Source organism: Miniopterus schreibersii (assembly GCF_964146895.1).
Source record: "Miniopterus schreibersii genome assembly, chromosome: 15".
Lineage (NCBI taxonomy): Eukaryota > Metazoa > Chordata > Mammalia > Chiroptera > Miniopteridae > Miniopterus > Miniopterus schreibersii.
This window is the reverse complement of record NC_138115.1, coordinates 48545421-48567882: the sequence shown is the minus strand read 5'-3', so window position 1 is coordinate 48567882 and position 22462 is coordinate 48545421. Positions and strand designations below refer to the sequence as shown.

At 50.7% G+C, this 22462-nt stretch overlaps 2 protein-coding genes across 4 annotated transcripts in view; one reads left to right on the top strand and one right to left on the bottom strand.

The window, feature by feature from the left end:
• The window catches only part of SLC6A20 (solute carrier family 6 member 20), a 29393-nt gene extending 21476 nt beyond the window's left edge, over positions 1 to 7917 (top strand). For all 3 annotated transcript variants that reach the window (XM_081159562.1, XM_081159563.1, XM_081159564.1), the window contains exons 8-11: positions 1144 to 1348; positions 3181 to 3340; positions 5916 to 6081; positions 6803 to 7917. In XM_081159562.1, the coding sequence (XP_081015688.1) occupies positions 1144 to 1348; positions 3181 to 3340; positions 5916 to 6081; positions 6803 to 6952 (681 nt within the window). In that variant the 3' untranslated portion in view covers positions 6953 to 7917. The remainder of the gene's footprint in view (positions 1 to 1143; positions 1349 to 3180; positions 3341 to 5915; positions 6082 to 6802) is intronic.
• A 2677-nt stretch (positions 7918 to 10594) lies between these two features.
• The window catches only part of SACM1L (SAC1 like phosphatidylinositide phosphatase), a 36190-nt gene continuing 24322 nt past the window's right edge, over positions 10595 to 22462 (bottom strand). The window contains exons 12-20 of the mRNA XM_081159566.1: positions 21530 to 21609; positions 19544 to 19642; positions 17783 to 17921; positions 15841 to 15910; positions 15650 to 15722; positions 14953 to 15046; positions 14747 to 14839; positions 13687 to 13744; positions 10595 to 12254 (exon numbers count right to left, since the gene is read on the bottom strand). Coding sequence (XP_081015692.1) covers positions 12118 to 12254; positions 13687 to 13744; positions 14747 to 14839; positions 14953 to 15046; positions 15650 to 15722; positions 15841 to 15910; positions 17783 to 17921; positions 19544 to 19642; positions 21530 to 21609 — 843 coding nt within the window. The 3' untranslated portion in view covers positions 10595 to 12117. The remainder of the gene's footprint in view (positions 12255 to 13686; positions 13745 to 14746; positions 14840 to 14952; positions 15047 to 15649; positions 15723 to 15840; positions 15911 to 17782; positions 17922 to 19543; positions 19643 to 21529; positions 21610 to 22462) is intronic.

Below are 22462 nucleotides of genomic sequence, written 5' to 3'. Positions count from 1 at the left end.
CGGTCAATTGAGCCTTTTAACTCAATAATTTTTTAGACACTATTGTTTTCAAATTTGCTTTTCATTCTAATAGTTCCTAGTTACATGTTTATCTCTATCGTTTTAGCTCTTTAAATACGTCCCACCTAGCTGTTTGGGAGGTGGCCGTGGGCAGGGGAGAGAGCAGTCGGCCCTGGAGGGGAGAAGTGTGTTATCACTGACACTGTTGAAAATTGTCAGCTCCTAATAATAATAAAAAGCAGGTCAACTTCAGTAGGTTTTGTTACCTGCAGATTCTCTGCAAACGGGACCCCCTAGTGTCTGCACCCAGGGCTGACCGTCCCCCTGTCCCCACTGGAATGCCATTGCGCCCGCTCATATTCCGAATCCGACGTCCCAGCACCGGCCGCTTGTGGGGAGCGGTGCTCTGAATCCGTTTCTTACTCCTGCTGACTCCCCAGCCACACTGGCGCATCTCCTCGTGGGTTTGCGCATCTCTGCAGGCTCAGTGCTTGTCATCGCTGGTGGTCCTGTGGGTCCCAGTCGGGGACCTTTCCCCCAGAGAGGGGTTGCTTCTGTTCTTGTGATGCTGGTAGCCAGGGGCCACCCCAACCCTGGCCCGTTTCAACCTGCCTCCTCCCCCCAGGGTTGTCTTTAAGCAGGAGTTCCAGGCTCATATCCACACTTTAGTGTCCCCACAGTGGTGTTACTGCCGCAGGGATCGGGCCACTGAGCCACCCTGCCTGTCCTGGCTCCCAGCTGGCCAGGCCAGCTCCCCGGCATCCTGCTCCTGCTTCTCTGGCCCCACCGTCCGGCCTCGGCTCCCAGCCACCAAGGCCTCAGACACCCAGACAGTCATCATACTAGAAGCAGGAGTTATCCCAACATTATTTTATTGTGTTTTATCCAGAATTTACATGAGTTGGGGGCAGAAAGGGACTCAGTGTTCCAAGTTCACTGAAATGTCCCCTCACACATGGGCTCCCGACAACTCACATCTCTATCCCAGGGGAGCCTGGGGTCCGGTCTGACGCTGGGAGAGCCAACTCCAGGATGTGGCTTCTCGTGGCCAGCGCTGAGGTCCCCCGTGCTGCTTGGCATCGGGTGTGTCCAAGGTCCTGTGGGTCCCTTGGGTGTGTAACTGGGGTCTTGTCACTGGGGCAGGCCGTCCAGGGCACCGGCCTGGCTTTCATCGTCTACACCGAGGCCATAAAGAACATGGAAGTGTCCCAGCTGTGGTCCGTGTTATACTTCTTCATGCTGCTGATGCTGGGCATCGGGAGCATGCTGGGCAACACGGCCGCCATCCTCACGCCTCTCACCGACAGCAAAGTCATTACCCGCCGCCTGCCCAAGGAGGCCATCTCAGGTGAGCGGGCGGGGGAGAGGAGGCGGGACGCGGGCGGGCACCGAGCTGGGGACAAGCAGCCGGACGGCTGCCTCGGAGGCTACGTGCCTGTTGCGGTGGCCACGGAGCTGCGGCAACCTCCCGGCGGTCCTGCCCTCACCCTTTCCTCACCTCGGGCAGTCAGGACCTGGGTGTCACTCACCCCGTGCCTCTGCGGGGACAGGCGGTGGCCACCCCGGCCTAGGAACAGGCCAGACTCCCCAGCCTGGCACCAGAGCTCCCCGGGCGAGGAGAGGAGCAGCTTTGGTCTTTGTTTAATTGAGGTATAACAGTTACAGCGTGTACATTCCCTTCGCACAGACTCAGTGAACCTGACACATTGCCCACCAAGTACCCCCCACCCAGGTCATAGCACTTCCCCCACCAGAGAGCCCCCCGCCCCCGAAGCCACCCTGTTCTCACTGCTCCGTTTATGTGCGTTTCCCGCGTTCTCGGGCTCCGTGATCACAGTGTGTGTGCGGCCTTCGCTCCCCCCTCGGAGCCCCACCCGCACGCGGTGACTAGCAGCCCTCTGTCCCTCCCCTGCCCCTGCGACAGCCCATCATAGGAGCCACTTACCTGCCGTTCTGCCTGCGGGCAGGGCAGCAGGCCTGTTAGGAAAGAACCTGCTCTTCCCAGCACTCCACCTCCCGCCCCGTGGGCCCGGACCCTGCCGTTGATGATGCCCCTGTCCCCCCACATCCACGACCTCCCTCCTCCTAGCCGGCATCAGGCCCAGTTCCCATCCCATGCCCTGAAGTCCTGCTCACCCCGCGGGAGCCGCCCCCCCCCCCATCAGCGCCTCCAGCACTTAGCAGCCACCTCACCCTGCAGCCGCATTTGCGTGCCCTTAGCTGCTGGCCACACTGTCCCGTTCCCCTGGGTGGCCCCCTCAGGCTGGGCCCGGTGGCTGGTGGTGTAGGGCGTAGCAGTGGAAAGGGCAGGAGGGAGCTTTAGAGTCAAGTACTTAGAGGGGTGCCCAAGAGAGGCAGCCAGAGGAGACCGGACAAGAACCCAGGTTCTGGAGGCAGAGGGGCCTGAACCCTGACTCCACCGTGTACGTGCTGTGAGACACTGGGAAAGTCTCTCGACATCTCTGAGCCGTGGCTTTCCCATCTGTACGAGGGGGCTCCTGATCCCTGCCTCAGGGGAGGGGTGGGAGCTGCACAAACACTTGGTACCTTCTCTTCCCACCGCCCCCCACTCCTCTGTTCAGGATGAGTCCTCTCTAGGAAGTCCTGAGAGTGTCACCCCCAGGTCACATCTCCTGCCCCAATTCGCCTCCCACGAGCTCAGGGACTGAGCTGTTGGGATAAACAGCTAGACTCACAGCCTGGCGAGATCCCCTAGTCAGGGGGTGCCCACAGCGCCCTCTTTTCCATTGAGCTGGTGCCCCCTGCAGGGCAGCTCTGTGAGCTGTCAGTGACGCCTGCTGACACTCCTTGGGCCACCATCCCCTTGTGCCCCAGCCCTCAAGCACACCCACGTGCACACACACGCACAGCACACACGCACACGCACACACGCACGGCACACACATTCAGAGAGGCCAAACCGCGGCAGCTCTTCCAACCCCCGCGGACCAGCCGGTCAGCCAGAGTCCCCCCGGCGCCCGCAGCCCTGCTGCCCGTGGGAGGCGGGTGCCAGGCAGGCGAGCAGGCGGGTGCCAGGCGGGTGCCAGGCAGGCGAGCAGGCGGGTGCCAGGCAGGCGAGCAGGCGGGTGCCAGGCGGGCGAGCAGGCGGGTGCCAGGCGGGCGAGCAGGCGGGTGCCCGGCGGGTGCCAGGCGGGCGAGCATGTGGTCCTGTGGCCCTAGGTCTGGTGTGTCTCATCAACTGCGCCGTCGGCATGGTGTTCACCTTGGAGGCCGGCAACTACTGGTTCGACATCTTTAACGACTACGCGGCCACGCTGTCCCTGCTGCTTATTGTCTTGGTGGAGACGGTGGCCGTGTGCTACGTGTTCGGGCTGAAGAGGTGAGGAGGCCTCGCCCCACGGGAAGCGACCCTTTCCCGTGGGCACCGCGCCCTTTGAGCTCGGCATCTTCCAGGCCTTGCAGCTGCCCCCGCTCACAGCCGGTTTCTGCCTCACTGTCCCCCCAGCTCGCCTGCAGCCTCCGTCTCCCCTATTTCCTGCGCTCTTGCTTTTCACTGAAGGGCAGTGGCCCACGGGCCCTGCTGAACCCCCGCGGCCCCAGGGGCAGGGAATCCTGCCTCCAGGCGCTGGCTGCTCTGACCCCCGGCCAACGCCAGCGTTTTTCAAGCTCGCTGACCAAAGTCCAGTTGATAACTCAGACCTTGGAAGTTTGGCAGATTCAGGATGAAGGCTCTAAGCCCTGGGGCACGCACAGCCCTGGAGTTTTAAATCTCCCAGCTGCGGGAATGTGTCGCCGGGCTGAGAACCACGGGTGGGGAGCAGCTTTCAGACCTGGCCGTGCACAGGCCCCCGCTGGTTGGGTAGGTGCAGGGGGGGCTCAAGCTCCAGGTGAGTCTGGGGCCGACACTCCGAGAACCACTCCGAGTGTGGCCCCAGAGCAGCAGCAGCAGGGAGCTTGTTGGAATGCAGGGTCTCAGGCCCCCGAGCCCCTGAATCACACTCACTTATTAACACGTCCGAGGCCCATTACGTTTTGGGAACAGCTACTTGAACATGAGCCTGCTAGGAAGGGCTGTGCCAAGCTGTTCCCACCCCAATCTTTTATAATCTCCTAAACCGATGCAGAGGCGGGTCGGGGGACCAGCTGGGACATTCTGGGAACCACTATGTCCTTGGAAGTCATTCTGAGGGATTTCCATGATCACATAATTTCAAGACACAAGTTAAAGCCAAATTCATTTGCCATAGGGCTTCTCAAACCCTTGAAGACAGTTGTGAATCTCAAAGAGGAGTTGTGATTTGCAGTATTGCCGAACGTTTGTGGTCAAGGAATGCCTTCTAACCCACCCGCACTCCTCCCCGCAGCTAGTAACAGTGTGAGGACTTCAGTGTCAGAGTGACCGGCTCGCCCCATTTTCCCAGGAAAGAAGGGTCCCCTGAGACGCTGGGGCTTTCGGTGCTAAACCCAGGGAAGTCCCTGGTAACCTGGGACAAATTGGTCACCTTGGAAATGCCTTTCTAGAGGGAGAAAAAGATTGGTCACCTGAGAGGGTGGGTGTTTCAGGATCAAGAGAGAAGGCTGGGGACAGAGGGACAGAACCTAGGGCCCACTGGAGGCGCTGGAGAGGCCACAGGTCCATCCAAAGCCGGTGTTGGTAAGTTGTGGGGGTGGAGAGAGAAACCGAAGGCGCCCTGGGGATTCCGTCAGCAGTCAGAGCTGGGAACGACCAGCAGAGGGCAGGCTTTCTGCCCTCGCAAGGGACAGCGCAGTCTGGCGGCCACTTTGCAACAGTGCTGTGCAGCTTTTTTCCCTGCAGCCAGCTCTTCCCACCTTTCTCTGTCCAGGAAAGTGGGGAGCAGGGGAGGTAAAGGGACAAGGGGACCCGACACTTTCTGCCATGTGTGGTCTTGAGAGTCACAGGTGTTCCCGTTGTGCACGTGAGTGTTCGTGGCCTGGAGCCTAAGGTCCTGCTAGGTCAGCAGGAGCATGGGGCAGGTGGAGGTCCCCACAGGCTCACGTGGGAACTCAGGACAGGCCTCGAGTCCAAGCGAGGCAGGCGGCTGTGGATGCAGCTGCTGAGCCTCACCCCGCCCCACCCCGCTTTCTTCATGGCTGCCTCTCCCATCATGGGGAGCAGGTTTAAAGCGCTTGGACCGGGCCTACCACAACTTGGGGGCCTTCCCACAAGTCACAGGTACCTTCCCCCCGTGAAATGGGGAGACGGCTGGGTCAGCACTTCCCAAAGTGCTGAGGATACTTTCTGTACTTATTTGTGTGTATATTTTAAAATATATGATTAGTCCATCAAACCCATAGAAAAATGGATGCTCTTATGCTATTGCTGAACTTCAGCAAAAGAGTCAATTTAAAGAAAAGGAAAGAAAGCCCGCAGACGTGATTGAACACACTGGTGGTCTGCGGGCAACTGCACCTGGGCAGCTCCGACGGCCGGGCCACCTCCGACTGCCAGGCCTCGACGCTTAGGCCCAGGTCCGGCTCTCAGTCCGCCCAGCCCAGAAAACCTGCTGTGGTTTCAGGGGACGAAAGAGATTCCCCTCTGGGGGTGTTTCTAACGGACAGTAGAGCCCCTGGCAGACACCAGGGTGGGAGGGGTGGGGCAGAGCTGCCCTCGGGTATCCCCTGGCATTGAGACGGCTGGACAGATGTCCCGATACCTTTCCCACCGTTGCCAGGAGCTGCCCTCTGGTCTCCACCAGCAGCCTCCGTCTGAAGGTGGGCGCCAGGAAGATGTCTTCCGATGTCCACGTCTCTGTGGGGTGGCCGCTTTGCCCCCGCTCTGTGGCTGCCTCGGCCCTTCTACCCTCCCACACCCCACACCCCGTCCCCAGGAGGAACCAGGGCGGTTGGGTTCAGATCTCAGCGGAGCCAGAACAGAGTCTCCCTAAGGGAAGCGGGCCGTGTGACCATCCGGCTTCCTCCCGTCTCCCGAGCAGGTTCGAGAGTGACCTCCGGGCCATGACGGGCCGCGCGCTGAACTGGTACTGGAAGGTGATGTGGGCCGGCGTGAGCCCGCTGCTCATCGTGAGCCTCCTGCTCTTCTACCTGAGCGACTACATCCTCACGGGCACCCTGCAGTACCAGGCCTGGGACGCCTCGCAGGTACTGCCGGCTCCCCCACAGCACAGCCCTTAGTTTTTTGAAACTGAGGGACTTCAGCCGGGGTGTGGGCAGATTATCTGTCACAACAGGGCCGCGTCACCAGGTATTTCAAAATTCTCGGCAAAGCCTGGCTCTGAGCTTTAGAACACGTGCTGCAGTAAACAGGGTGAGATCCCCCAGAACTCCCGGTGGCCCTCCTCCTGGGGGCTGGGAAAATGCAGCCACAAAGGCCCTCTGACTCCAGCCACTCAGGCCCCCTTAGGAAAGGCCGAGCGGGCCTGGAGACGGGGCGCTGAGCCCAGGCGGAGCGGCCCTGAGCCCTGCGGGGACTCGTCTTAATACTTGAGCCGCTGGATGCTGCGGAGGCCTGGCTCTGGGTGTGGCAGAGACAGGACAGGCTCGCTCAGGGCACTGCCCCGCAGCCAGAAGGGCCACCTCCTGGTTGTGTCAGTATTTTAACAGCCTGCACAGCCCCGGTTGTCCTTACACAGACACTGTCATAGAAAAAACTGGGCCAGTTTGGACTTCTTCTCCCATGGGTGGAAGACACTGTCTTTTTGCACGTAGTGTGTGTGGTGTGAGCAGAGCGGGGCGTGAAGGGCCCAGCGAGCCAGCTCACACCGCTCCACGCAAACATGTGACAGGCTGAAAGCACCCCCCCGGGCCTGGGGATGTCCCACCTGGGAGGTTCCTTCCACCGACGCTCAGCTTCTCCTTCCAGGGCCAGCTTGTGACCAAGGATTACCCCACGTACGCGCTGGTTGTCATCGGGCTGCTGGTGGCCTCCTCCACCATGTGCATTCCCCTGGTGGCTCTGGGGACTTTTGTCATGCGCCGCCTCAAGAAGGGAGACACGGTGCCTGTGGCCTGAGAGCCGGGCTCCCAAGGCCGCCGTCGCTGCTCAGTTTCAGCTACTAGTTCCACGTGGAACCCTCTCGGCCGCTTTGCAAGTATCTACTCCGGATGCACTGAGCCCGTGGTCTTCCTGAGTCTGGAAAGAACTAGAAGGGGTGGGGGGAAAAGACCCCACCCCCAGGAGAGCCCACACCTGCCACGAAGCGGCCGCTCTGCCCTCTGCCTCCCCCCAAGGTCGCCCAGCTGTCTCCCTGTCACCAGAGGCAGGGTTTCCAAGGCCAGCCTAGAGGACAATGGCTTTCTTGAGTCTAGGGAAGTCCTAGGATTAGCGCCCACTGTGGGCTGACATTCGACTATCATTTTTATGGAATAAAATTTAAGCCATTTTTTTCCCTAAAGACATTCCAAAATATTAGAGGCCCATCGTTTTCAGGTCCATTTGGAAAGCAGTGTTTTCAGTTCGCCGAGGGCAGGCCTGAGCGTCACTGGCGCAGACTGAGCCCTCTTTTGACAGAGCACGTAGGCGGTCGCCGTGCTCTCCAGTGACCGGCCGTGGAGAAGCCCTCTACTGGGGACCCACCGGGGGGCACTTTTCTCTGACTCGGAGTCTCTCACAGTAGGTCCAGGCCAGTCCTCTCTACAGAAATCGCCCCAAACGATCTCTGTAGTTCGCAGCCCCAAAGGCCTTCGGATGGTTATGCCAGGAGCCCACGCAGACGGCCTCCCCCCCCCCCGAGTCTTAGTGTGTTAAAGACGGTGCCAGAGCCGCTGCCAGGGTGCAAGTGCCTCTAACTGTCCCGTAGACTTCATGTTAAATTCGGGCATGACAGCCAGCTCCTTACAGGCAAGACCAAGAACACTACTTGCAGTCCATTTTAAATTATTTATCTGTACATACGTTTTCTGAAATGTATATAACTCCAACCGAGCATCTTGTAACTGAAGACACCGTATTTATGATACAGCTTTCGTCCACCATGCAAATGTCTCCTGCCTGGTTTGTTTTTACTGCAGAAGGTCGAGGTTGTCCCTCAAGTCCAGGGGCCCTTCCTGTCCTCACATCCTGAGGTCCTGGGATTCATGCTGGTCCCGTGCGTCGATTTGTACAGACACCTTTGAAGGCACTTGTACGCTCACTTGGGACATCAGCTGGAGATGTCTTTTTAAAAAAATTCTTTCCAGCCCTACCCGGTTTGGCTCAGTGGTTAGAGCGTCAGCCCACGGACTGAAGGATCCCGGGTTCGATTCAGGCCGAGGGCACCTACCTGGGTTGCAGGCTCCATTCCCGGCCCTGGGTTGGGAGGAGTGCGGAGGCAACCAATCGATGTGTCTCTCTCACATGGACGTTTCTCTCTCCCCCCCTCCCTTCCACTCTCTCTGAAAAGCAGTGGGAAAAATATCCTCGGGTGAGGATTTAAAAAAACCCAACAAATATCTTTCCACACTGCCACCTCTCCTATGGCCTTAGGAAGGGCTCCCGCTGTCTGGAACCGCCACCTTATCACCGCTTCCAGCTCCATCCGACGGCCGGTTATAAAAAGATCACACGCCTTTAAAATGGATGAACCAGCGTCTATTTACCCCCAGTCCTCTGATTTCTCTTTGGAGGGTTGTCAGTGGTGAGAAACCTCGGGTATCAGGGCGTGAAGAGGGACCACGCTCGATGCCAGCCCGCGGCAGCTCCCGGTCCCGAATCCTTGCAGCGCAGCCCCGCTCTCAGCCCCAGTCGTGGTCGCAGTCTTACGACACGAGCCACCGTCCTGGGGTCAGGCTTCCTCGGGGTGTTGCTGCCTCAAATGCCAGGTGTCCCCTGGAGCGTAGAGATGTCCTAGACCATCACGTTCTTCACAGCAACTGTATTCAGTGGTCACCGGGCTGCCCATTCGAACCACCGACGCCAAGGCCACGGCCCGGAACCGGCCAAGCCTGAGCGCCAGCACCCTGTTTGGAAGGAAGGGAAATGGCCCTGGCCAGGTGGCTCAGCTGGGTGGAGTGTTGTCCCAGGGACCAGAAGGCCGTGGGTTTGATCCCTGGTTGGGGGCACGTGCCTCGGCTGTGAATCCCCAGTTGGGGCAAAAAACAAGAAGATGGGTCCTACGTTTAAGGATATTTACATCAGAATGACCCTTAAACTTTTGGAAGTGTTTTTGAGCATTTCAACTGTATGGCCATGTCACGTGCACGGAATAATTTTGCTCTCAACAGTCGTTGAAATCCCACTAATTATAGAATAATGGGCTCCAGGTGAGTTCAGGTCCCTGTTACTCCCGTTTCTGCGAACTTCACGAGGAGCAGAATTTTCTCAGCAGCTCTCCTGGGCCAGGAGAGAGGTTCTCCCTAAGAGCGCTCTCAAAAAGTTCTCTGTTGACTGTTTGCTAGGTACTTTACAAAGAGGTCACCTTGACAACTGTCCCCCCCTCTGCAATACGCTGGAGAGAAAAAGGGACATTCCACCCTGCAGGCTTCGTGGTAACCATGGCGACATGGCCAGACACCAACTCCCTGCGCTTTCTGTTTATAGTGGAGCCGGAGCCCTGTCTTAGCTGAGCCACTTCCCCAGCATCCCTCCCGCCACACGCCCTACATTTCTCCCTTCCCTAACCTGACCCAAAAAGTCAACCCCGGCCATCGACATCCCCTGACTATGGGGATTATCCCCCGCTAGCCCTGCCCTCACCCCGCCCGTCACTGAACCGAGTGGGACTCAGCTTCTCATGCGGAGCCGGAACGGAAGGCGGCTCAGGTGACGGTGGCTCCCTCCAGCTCCTTCATACTAGATAGTGGGGCGATCAGAAGCCTCGCTCACCCCACCCCACCCCACCCCGGGAGAAGGCGCAGCCAGTTTACCTCGGGAAGGGCAGGTCACCGGGAGGGCTGGTGGCAGAGAACCCCTGAAGCCCCTCTGCAGGAAGCCAGCAGGTGCAAAAAAGGAAGCGGGGAGCCGCGGGCAGGGCCCACACCAGGACCGGGCCCGTCGGGTGCGAAGCCCACGGAGTCCTGCCAGCTCACAGGGGCGCGCATCCGACGCCGCTGGCAAGGGCCTCGCACTGCGCGGAGGGCCTCCCAGGCACCGAGGCGCCATGAGCATCTTCCCGGCGCTCACCGAGAGCTCCGGGTGGCCCGAGAGGACATTTTCTAAGCAACACTGTCCCACTTCTCAGTTAGGACTCCTATCATTTTTAAAAACAATCTGGAGGTGGGGGGACAGAGCACATCTTTTTATGGACATTATACTTCACTAAATATTTCCCTGGTTTTATCTGTAACTGAGAAATAATTATAAGGCCCAGCTGGGCGTGGCTCAGCAGCTGAGCGTCGACCTAGGATCCAGGCGATCGGGGTTCGATTCCCGGTCAGGGCACATGCCCGGGTTGCGGGCTGCAGTCGATCAATGACTCTCTCATCATTGATGTTTCTCTCTCTCTCTCCCTCTCTCTCTGAAATCAATAAAGATATATTAAAAAATAAATAATTATAAGGATGAACATTATTCCTTAAGTGATCACAACTGGAAAGTAGGATTTCAGAAGCTATTACATTTCTTGTCCCTTATGTTGTCTGATTTTTCTATAATGATCACACACTGCTTTGGCAAGATTTTAAAAATTCTAATAAAAAAGAACACTTTCAAGACAAAATATAGCAACACCAACAGTAGTTAGAAAATATGACATTTTATTTTCACTTATGGGTACAGTACATGAATTTAGAAATCGAATCACTGCAGGGCTCTAAAGGAGCGACACCTCCAGGCCGACCGCGCGTTAGTCCGCTCGGCAGAGCAGCCTCGGCGGCAGTCGGTCCGGTCCGTGCTGTAGTTGCTGACGCCGGCTCTCCCCGGGAAGTGCCCGGGAGCATTTGAGTAACAGGTGACAGTAGATACAAATCTTTGGAACAAATTCTGCTTATTTACATCTAAAGAATAGGTAGTTCTAATTACTTACCCTACTGTGTTTTAATGACTGATTTTAAGCTACAGAAGATCTTCCAGCTGTTATTTCCTTTAGAGTTTCTAAAAGCAACAACTCTTTGAATGTTTATAAAAGATAATGTTGAAAAAAAGGTAATGTTGAAAAGGCGCTTTTATAGATATTGAAGGAAAGCAAGATTCCTACGGAAAGAACTGGACATGTTTCCAAGCACAACACACACTTGTAGCGTATTTAACTGGTTGTTTCAGGACAGTGGCGATTACACTACCTTATATACTTTTCTACTATTTAAACCTCATAATTACAATTTGAATTTACAGTTCAACTTAGACCTATGCACAGCCCCTAAAGCATGTTTTTCAGGTTGTTTTACACATAAATTAGAGTTGAAGTTGGTCCTTGATTTGGAGAACTGGAGCTCCCTGGAAGCACACCTCACACAGGCTAACGGGCTTTACAGTGAGTGGGAAAGCGTCTCCGCAGTACCGCGTGCGGAATCGGCCGCAGCCCGGAGCCCACCACGACCCCGCACAAGAGCCCCTCAGAGGCCTGTCTCCATGGAGGTCTGTAGAAAAGAAATGTCCGGGAGGGGGCTGAGCAACAAGGGAAGTCCTGAAAACACACGGCTTTGGACCATTAGCGTAAGAGAGACTTTACATTCTTTGATTTCATTTACACCTTTTAAAAAAGGTAAAGTGTACCTGAACTTTCCATCACTTAAAAGGCTGAACTTCTAAGGCAGCCCCACTGAGACTCCCAGAGACACGGCCATTCCTCCTCCGCCGCAGAGCTGCGGGCTGTGTGGGCAGCCTCCTTGGTGAACCGGAGGCCTTACGCTTTACAAACCCAGCAGTTAGAGTACGCGACGTGTGGGAAGGTGGCCTGCTAACTGGCAGCTCCAAGACAGTATGGAAACTGAGCTCAGAAATCATCTGTTAAATAATGAAAGCAGCTAGATTTTTTTATATACATATATCACTTATTCTGCAACAGTTGATTAGCTGACAATGAAAAGATTCCTTCCATTCTGTGAGCTGAGTTCAGGTTATGTTTGAATGAGAGAACAGCTTCGAATTATAAACACAGCCGTCCAACAGTAAAGATCACCAGGCAGATCATCAGTTGAAGTCATCGCCCACAGAGCACAGGTGTGCTTCGGGTAAAGGCTCATGTGGAAAGCGGGTCAGTAAAGACTCCAGTTCTGCATGATGGAGTCTTCAGGGCCAAGCCGCTTTCCACAGACACAAACTCAGTCTATCTTTTCTTTCTGGACCAGTCTGGGAGCATCAACAAAATCTTTGCCGTTGTAAAGAATAATAAAAAATGTCCCGACGCTCGCGACTCCCCAGAAGAGCACATAGGCCAGTGTTTCTGTCCAAGTGTCACCTGTTGATATAAAAACACGAAGAGTTGATAAGTCATTTACTGAGACTAAAGCCAACTCTCAGCATATCTTGACATTAGAAGTTTATGAACACATTACAGGAAAAATACAAGAACCTCTCACTAGCTTTAAACCAGTCGTTCTCAAGCCCTGGCCAGCATCAGAAATCCTCTCCAGGGCTTGAGAACGATCACGGCTGGTCCCCACCCAGACTTTCTGACCCAGCCCGAGAATCTGCATTTCTGCCAGGTTCCCAGATCATGCTGACGCTGCTGGTCCAGAGGCCACACCTTGAGAACCACCTGACTAAACTATTTCGTGTTATATCACACAAATAGTAATTACTTTTGGATTATATATTTTGATACTACAAGAAACTACCACTGATAGTTTAGTTTGGTCCCATCTATGACAGACATTAGTTACTATCAAAATACCTGCACGAAAATAACCACAAAATCTACATGTGTCAGAAGAGTTATGTTTTAAAGTCCCATGTGTAAGACAAAGCTCAATACCCTATTTTAACAACATGTAACACACTCTCCTGAGGTGCACTTCACAACCGTGCAGTTCAGGAAGGTCAGCAGCAGGCCAGGCAGGGCTGGACTTCGGTGTCCAGGCTAAGAAATGTTAGCACATGGAATTCAGGGTGGGGGTGAAGACTGGAGGGTGCATCTTCCTGCAGAGAGCCTAAGGCTGCACCTCAAAAGTACATTAAAACCTAGGCACAGGCTTGAATTCCCAGAGCATTGAATAGTACTTAATGAAACACTTGAATCTGAGGTGCTTATTAACTTAGTAACATAAAAAAATATTGAGAGAGAAAAAGAAAACCAGTAAAGACCTTGTTAGCTCAGTTCTTAGGCAATTTTGCTCTCAATCTATTAAAATTTGGTAAGTACTATATTAATCCATTAACAACATTTATTTGTCCAATAGGTGGTTGGTTAAATAAACCATACGTCCATAAATGGAATACTTAGGTGTCCTTAAAAATAAAGAACATGGGAAAATGTTTATATTGCTCAGTGAAAAAAACAGATTACAAAAAAATGTATATCTCACTTTTGGGGAAAAACACACACACAAGTATAAAGATTAAAATATCGAAATGTTAAGAGTAGTTAGCTTATCTCTGGAAGACAGGATGGTAATATTTTCTTCTTTTTGCCCAGCTATATTTCCTATAATTACTATGTGTTACTTTGGTAATAAGAAAAGTTTTTAAAACCTTACCAAAAAACACTTATGAAGCTATTAAGCATAATATTTTTCCTCTGGTCACATCTAAGGACTAATCCCATCTGCTCACCTTACTGAATTTAACTGGGAATCATCAAGTGTGACGGAGACTCAAAAACTCAAGATGTTGTACAAAGGAAGTTCAACATTCTGAAAAGTGAGTACAAGACGAGACGCGCGCAGACTTACCGGCCATGAGCAAGCAGATAATGCACATTGAAAAGGCCACGACCATGATGATGGGCAGCTGGAAGACAGGACAGAGAGGGGAGGCATCAGAAAGGACACTCACAGCCGCCGCACTATCGGTTTGCTCTCCCTGAAAACCACAGACCTCTTCCGCCGTCTAACACACAAACAGTTCACTCAGAGCTGCCCAAACCTTCAGACTGGTTAAGTAACCAGATCTGAGAAGCATGACTTTGCTCCAAACTGAGTTCTAAGAGGAGAGTGGCAGCCCAGACGAGGGCCTAGGACACTAGCCCCCAGCCCCCTTCCACTCCAGGACTCTGCCCACGGGAACGGGATCCAGAGAGGCTCCTGCAAGTCTGGTGAACAGAGGAGTCAAAAAAGGAGAGGAGTACAAACCACGTAGGGACACCTCGGTTTACTGCATTCACCTTAGTGCGCTTTGCAGATGCTTTTTTTTTTAAATAAACTGAAGGTTTGTGGCAACCCTGTGTCAAGCAAGCCTGTCAGGGCCATTTTCCCTACCAGTTCAGATGATGGTTAGCATTTTTTTAGCAATGAAATGTTTTTAATTAAGAAATGTACATTGCTTTTTTAGACATAATGCTATTACCCAGTTCACAGACTGCAGTACAGTGCAAACTTTTATCTGCACTGGGAAACCGGTAATTCCCGCAACTCACTTCACTGTGATACTCGCTCTACTGTGGTGTCTGGAACTGAGCCTGCAGTATCTCTGAGGTACATGCCTGTCCTTTGCCTTCCGAGACACAAGGTTGCCTCCAGCAATCCCTGAATGTAAGGGGAGTGGGGTACTCCAGAAATGAGAAGCCTTCCACACTCCCCATGCTATGGTCCTCGAAGTCCGAGAGAGTGAAATTTGAAAGAAAATAAATGCTCCGAAGTCTCTTTACTCCTCTCCCGGCTCACTCCTAGGGGAAACTGGAATACTTGTCTCCCAATTAGAACAACAGATAATGTTTTAAATCAAGGGGAGTTGGCATCATCTATACTCTCAGATACAATGCTTTTGATACATGAGAACATAAAGGTTTCTTACAGCGAGGAATTTCAAATCCCGCGGGACGCTTAAAGGACTATGAGCGTCTAATTCGTCCACTGAGTAGTTCCCCAGAAACAAGTCTATGGAGTCCTAGAACGGAAGCAAGACAGTGGTTAGCTCCCAAGTCAGGTGTGATGACACTACCGGGGGACAGCGCAAAGGCACCGGCACTAGCGACCAGCAGTGGCGCCCGCCAGGCTCACCTGCCGGAAGCCGTCCGAGAAGTTGTTCTTGTAATACCGCACCAGCGAGTTCCAGCCGTCCTTCAGGAGCCCCAGCTGCGTTCTCTTCCCCGTTCTGGTTGAAAGAGGCCCAGTTTTGAGTTACATGTAATAAATTCTCACACTTTTCTAGTATAAGGAAAAGTGGCCAATAAGTACGTGGTATGGAGAAAAGAGTGACAGAGATTTTAGAAATCAGCCCTGAAACTGTAAAGGAGCTACCTCACAAAAGAACCACTGGCGGGTCCAAAAATGACATAATCTCTTTCTAAAATGCTGCCAAAGTCGCACAAAGAGGACAAGCATTCAGTTCCAGTTGCAAAGAACAGAAATAAGAAGAGAAACACGAAGTCCAGGGTAAGTGGATGAAATAGCAAAAAGGCTCAGAAACCTCATTTTGCTCCAGGGAATCCACAGCAGAAACGGCCCAACCGCATCTGTAACCAATTCCAGCGCTCACGCCTCTCACTGCCCAGTGTGGCCCCAGGAGCAGCACCAGAGCCACCAGGGAGGCCAAGGACCCACGAGCGAGCCTGGGCCTCACCCTGACTGGTCTAACGAGGCCCAGGCGCTGTTCTCTCCCTCTTGCTGCTGCGGTGTCCGGAAGCTGCCCGAGTGGCCCTAACGCGCCCAGGACTGTGGCGCTCGTCTGGAATACTACTTTAAAAGTGTGGCTTGCCTGGTAAAGTCCGTCTTCAAGGCACCGGTTCCCGCATACTGTTTGGCACAAGCATTTGCGTTGTCAGCCCAGGCTGTGAAAGAGTAAAAATCAGCTGATAATGATGAAAACGACAACCAGAGTTGTAAATCTAAAATATTACTTTATTTTAAAACTGGAGTAACTTTGCCTCCATTAAAGAAAATACCTACAATTTTTGTAAATCTTCTCAAACTCATCTTGTTCTTCAAGCTTTTGTCCCACATGCAACACACCTAGTCTCTGAAACGAGAATAACCCCATGTTGACGTGCAGGTTTCAGCGCCCGGGATTTAGAAGAAAAAGCACAGTCCTCAAATCGCTTCCCACGGTTCCGGCTGCTGGCTGCAGGCGGGAGGCACATGCCTTGTGGAGCAGGTCCCAGCGGACCTAGGCCCGGCTGGCCAGGCTGCAAAGCCTCCCTGAGGGCTCCCTCCCCTGCAGCCCCTTCCCCTGGAGCCCCAGCACCACAGGAACAGCTGCAGGACTGACTGTGCTCGGGGAGAGGGACAGAGGGAGAGGAACAGGGGAAAGTGAATGCTCCCGTGGACTCCAGCCACTGCCTCCTCCGTCCGCTGCCTCCACCCTCCACCCTCCTCACAGTCGCCACCCCAGGCTGCCTCACGCACACTCACCCCCTACCCAGGGCCCGAGAGACATGAATGAATGCTGCAGATCTACCTGCCCATGAACTGTACACCGCATAGCCCTTCTCACATAATCTCAGGGATTCCTGAGCACCCTGAGTCTCCCACGGACGCCCTTCGGGTTCACCAGCCACTGATTAGAAAGCCCTGCCTCGGGCTTGGTCGTGGATCCCTGACCCTCTCAGAACCACTGTCTTCACGGTCTCTACCTCACACACAGCACAGGTGCCACCGCAGTGAGCTCGGCTGGGTGAGAGCTCTGCCCTCCCTAGAGGCGAAGGCACCTCCAGAATCCCCACCCAGCCGGCACTGGTGACGCTAGAGAGGTTCCTGCCCAAAGGCTCTGAAATCGGGCAGGTTTTATACCATATTTAGCATGAAAAAGAGGTAACTAGCTTACAGGACCTAGTTAAGTAGATTTTTGTTCATCAGCCTTGGAAACACCATTCCTAATACTGTTGCTATTGAAAAATACATTCTGAAGTCAACCCAACAGACTGACAAGCACACAGTCCAACAGGAACCAGGAAAGTGGAGACCTCCAACAAGGAATCCACGCCCTGGGCACGTGCTACTTTAGGGTTCAAGGACAATTCATCCTGAGGGAGCTACTCCGCCTCCGCAATTCCTCCCTGGGTGCCACAAAACTGCCAAGAACAAAGTTGAAGGCTTACTAATTATTTCAGTAGGAAACCATTTGGGATGAATCTGTTTGCCCCTCACAACAAATGCCAGTGTGATCTGGAAAGTGGGACTCTACATATTTTTAATTCCAAACATAAACAGAAGAAAATATTCACATCTATTTTCCGTGACAGCAAATCTCAATGATGAAGCAAAACTGTGTTTGAGCTTTTCACCTGGGAGTCAATATCCGGGGCCAGTAATAAGAGATGTAAAAAACAACCTTCAGGTACTACTCTGTACTATTAAAATAGAAAAAAAGTTCTAAGTAAAAATGTCTAATGCTGGCAAGAGTTCAATGAAATGGATCACTTACTGCTGGCTGATGTCAGTGCAAACCGCCATGACCCTTTTGGAGAGGAATATATATATATTACATAACATAAGAAACATATATATATTCCTTTAACCTAGTAACTGAACTTCTAGGAAGTAACCCGAAAGAAACAATCCAAGTTAACAATAATATATACAGATATACTCTCTACAGTGTTATTTATAAGCCAAAAATGTAGCAACCTAAATAGCTTAGTAAATAATAGTACAACTGAATGCAACTCTTAAAAACTATATCTATGACACTAGAGGAGATGGCAAGACTGAAACTTGGACATGCATACAGACCAGTTACGGAAAACGCACAGCACGGATAGCAAGACACAAAAACAAAATGAGCTGGGTTAGAGTGAGGGTAATGTGAATGTTTTCTGTTACTGGTTTTTGTAGATGAAGTTTCTTTCATTTTTTGCTATATTGTTTAATAAAAGAAAAAAGGAATCTGCACCTGCAGCTGGGCCTGGAGCGAGCGCCGAGCTAACAGGCTCTGGATCACGTTGGTTCTATCCAGACAGTCCATACAGTTGCTGCGGAACACACCCTCCTGGTTCGTCACCACCTTGCCGGTAGAGTCCACTAGAAAATAACTAAAACATATTTGTATAAACACTCTCATAAAAGTCAGTTACATCTACTAAGGACACACCTCTTACAACACAGGTCTCTGATCAGTAACATTATTAAAACCAGTGAATTAAAAGGTCAAGACAGAAAATGCACGGGTCAGGAATATTTGATTACCACAGACCAAAAAGAGGTTAGAAGGGCCTTGGCCTTGAGATAAACTGAATCTCTGAAGCAAGGGTTGATATTGTGTATTAAAAACATTTTTAAATCTTCTTAAAATGGGCAATACAGGCAAATAGTACAAAATTTATAAGGTATAATAGGCTCTTATTTGGAAAATCGGCTTCCCTTTCTCCCCTTAACCACCCAGATGTCTGCATTGGACCAACTATGGTCTCCAGCTCCTGTGTTTCCTGCAGTGATAATAATCTGCTCAGATAATGCTGTGCACTTGAAAATTTGACAACACATGTGGAGGTGAAGAACATGGACTCTGACAGCAAGCAACTGGTTTGCTAGCCTTAGCTCCTTAGGCGACTTACTAGCAGTGTAACTTTAATTAACCTAATCTCTCCGAGCCAAAGTGTTTTCATCTCCCTCATACCACTGGGCTGCTAGAGGGTGTGAGTGAGATAATGCATAATGCACACAGAACCCTTAGTAGAGTGTATGGGACAGCAGGCAATGAATACTAGACAATTCTAATTAACTAACTGAGGCAGAACAAGCTGACAGGCTGGTTTAGATTCCTTCTTCTGCCTTCAAAATAAGACTGACGTACGCACAGAGTACAGTATACATGTGATCAACACAGTAAGTAACACGGTAAACACACAATGAAAGTACCGTGAGGCTATTCAGACCCTTTGATCCATTAATTTCTACTCTCAAGAATTTATTTTGAGCCTGGCCAGGCGTGGCTCAGCGGTTGAGTGTCAACCTGGGATCCAGGCGATCGGGGTTCAATTCCCGGTCAGGGAACATGCCCGGGTTGCGGGCTCGATCAATGACTCTCTCATCATTGATGTTTCTATCTCTCTCTCCCCCTCTCCTTTCCTCTCTCTGAAATCAATAAAGATATATTTTAAAAAAAAAAAAAATTATTTTGAAAATAATTAAACAGAAGTGTAACAATATATATATATTCAAAGTGATTTGCGGTAGCACAACCTTTCATTGCAGGAAGAGAAAAGGAGACAAACCAGATCCTCGGTGTGAAGGGGAGCGTTTAACTAAAACTGCACCATGAGCCAATGGGACAGAGAGGACACCGACCACTATCCTTACGAAGACAGGAAGGCTAGTGACACAAATCTCTAATAGGATGTTTAGTGAAAACAACAGCAGTAAATTAACTTCAATTATGTAGAAAAATGTAAATGTGTAAAAGATAATTCAAAAAAATGCAAAAATACCCTGTTGTGGGTCATGTTTAAGAATTCAAAAATATTTTTAAATTATGAAGTATCGTCTTTTCAATTAAAAAACCTAAAAATAAAAATAATAGTATAGACAAATGCTGTCAACCCAGGAAGTGTATTTGTAAAAGTACACTTGTAAAAGTGCTACATAATGAATAAATACGGTTAATATTCACGCAGACCTCTTCCCATGACCTCCACAGGGAAACAAGACAGCTTACCTCAATTCATCTTGCATATCTGCTACCCGGTCCAATAAAATACTCAGCCGATCCCATCTCATATTTTTACATTCCTTATGGAAGTCAAAGGCAATATATCTACCAAAAGAAAAGATATTCAAAACTGAGCAAAGATTATTCCTTTTCCTTCTAACAATACTACTTTCATAGCTGGTACTCCTCCCTACACAGCTGTCCTGGGGGCAGGAGAGCCGCCTTCCCTCGGCTCTACCACTGCGTATATGCACCTCCTCACGCTGAGGGGAAAGACATGCACACTTCTGCCTTCACATGCTCTTTTGGAGGCCCCCAGACAGGAAACAGAAGCAGCCCGGCTCAGGGCTAAGGAGCGAGCCCAGGCACAGCAACCGGGTGTGCAATATGAAGTGGCCCTCTCCAACCGAATACCGGGCACACATTCATTCTCTACCCCATGTGGTGCAAAGGATAGGGTCCCATTTTATTGTTTTTCAAACTGATTAAAATGTTCAAAATGGTCAAACTTGATTCAGTCCAAGGAGAGTTAGATGGTGTTGTGTACCAGGGGTTGTGAGAAGAAAAGAGGCAGGATGGCCCTACTCTGGTCAGTTACTGAACCACTAACAAGAAATTCCACTTGGCCAACATTTACGCATCACACACCTGTGGCAGAAATTTCCTTGTCTGTCAATCTGTAATGGGTTGTGTTCAGTATCTGATATTTAAGAGGCACACATCTCAATGTTAGAACACATTTAATGGTGAAGATGGCCTACCACGGCGGGAAAATGTCCATTGAGAGTGGAAAAAAATCATGAACCAATTTCCTGAGTCAAGGGAGGAAGAATGAACAGAGGACCTGAGCACCGCGGACACATGAAGGTCCTCACGTGTTCCACTTCCGCCCAACTTCCTGCTCAGGGTCAAGGTGAGTCACAAGGTAGGAGGACTGGAAGGACATTACGTTTGCCACAGAGTAAAAGTCAGAGGAGGTATCTGCTCTCAGGTGACACCTTTGGCTCCAAAAGACTGAAGGGGCACCAGCAGAACGTGGGCTTCTAAGCAGGTCAAGAGAGGGGCTCCTACCACCTCAATTATCTCATGTGGGAAGTCAGAAACAAAACTAGAAATTAGTATAAAGGTTAGCCAACTGAGGGGTTTGACACTGAAAGACTTGGGGGGGGGGCATTTTCAGTGAGAGCTCCAATAAAAGTGACAGTGTGACAGTTATTTTTGGAGTGCTCTGAACAGAAGGAATAGCTCTAGACCTGTTTAAAGATTTTAAATATTTCACTGCCACCTAAATGCATTTGGACTCTTAAGCTTATATTTTTATAAAATCACATTTATATCTTCTAAGAATGAGTTATATAGCTTTATTTTGATAATATAAAATATAATATAAAATAAAATGATAGTATAAAATATGATTTAAGATACATTAATTTACTGCTGAACCCCAAATAACCCAGCACGATTTCTTTGGAAAGTTTCCCCCCAGTGTCTGTGACTCCTTCCCATCAGAGTACAGACCCATCTCCCTTGAAAGTTCCAAGTGGGCTGACTCAGTACCTCACACCTCTCCACAGGCAACTGCTGATGCCTTAGAATCCCTCTTTTGACAAGGCTACAAGAGGAGTTTGCAACTGTTGCCTGGTGACTTACAGGAGAGGCCAAGCTGCTGCTCCAGACAAGGCCACCATGCCAGAGTACAGTGCTCCAGCTCGGGGGGGGGGGCCTAGGGCCCAGAGATCACACGAGGCAATCATGAGGAACTGCAAAGCCTCAATTCAAAGTAAAACTCAACTGTTAAGAAGTTATTCTGCAATAGAAATTATGGCAAAGAAAATTTCAAGCCAACAAATCATGCTTTGAGCTAGTATTAAAAAAACACAAGCTGAAATAGATGTCTATGAAATATATAACATGTGAGATCTGTGTACTTGTGTATATCTGTAAGTACACACCTAGCCTGAAAAGACTTGTGACAGATTTCTAGTATGGTACCTGATCATTCCATTTCCCAAGGAAGACACCATTGTTGCAAATGCCTGTTCAAGTGGCTTCTCTGAGCCCTTCTGGTTAACCTGTAAAAAATTAAAAACACCATAGCTTTATGTTTATTTAAGGAGAGAGTGATGGCCTGGCCAGGTCACTCAGTTGGTTACAGCACTGTCCCAGTATGCCAAGGTTGTGGGTTTGATCCCTGGTCAGGACACATATAAGAATTAATCAATGATGCATAAATAAGTGGAACAACAAATCAATGTTTTTCTCTTTCCATTCTCTCTCTAGTCAATAAAAACACAAATTAAAAAAAAAAAAAAAAGGAGAGAGTGATATCAGCAAATGGAGGACTAGGACACTCCAAGCTCTTATTCCCTACAAAACACTGAAAAGCCGGAAGCTGTCTGGACCAATTTTACAGGAGCTCTGGAAAATAAAGGTTTACAGCAACCAAGACGTCCAGTCCAAGAAAAAGCCACTCCTAGGCATATACCTAAACTGAAAGAGGGACTCAAGTAGACACTTGCACACCCCTGTTCATAGCAGCATGATTTGCAACAGCTAAAATGTGGAAACAATCCAATGTCCATTGATGAATAATTGTATAAACAAGCTGCGGTACACACTGAGTACTACTCAGTCTTAAAAAGGAACGAAATTTTGATACATGCCACGACATGGACTTAACATTATGCTAAGTGAAATAAACAAGATACAAAGGAACAAATATCATATGAAAAGGCAAACTTATAGACACGGAAAGTAGAAATAGTTACTTGGGGCTGAGGGGAGAGGGAAATAGGAAATTCAGTTTAATGGACACTGAGTTTCTGTTTGGTGTGATGAAAAGTTGGGGCTGGTCAGTAGTGATGGCTGCACAACATTCTTAATGCCACTAAACTGCACAATTAAAAATGGTTAAAATGATACATT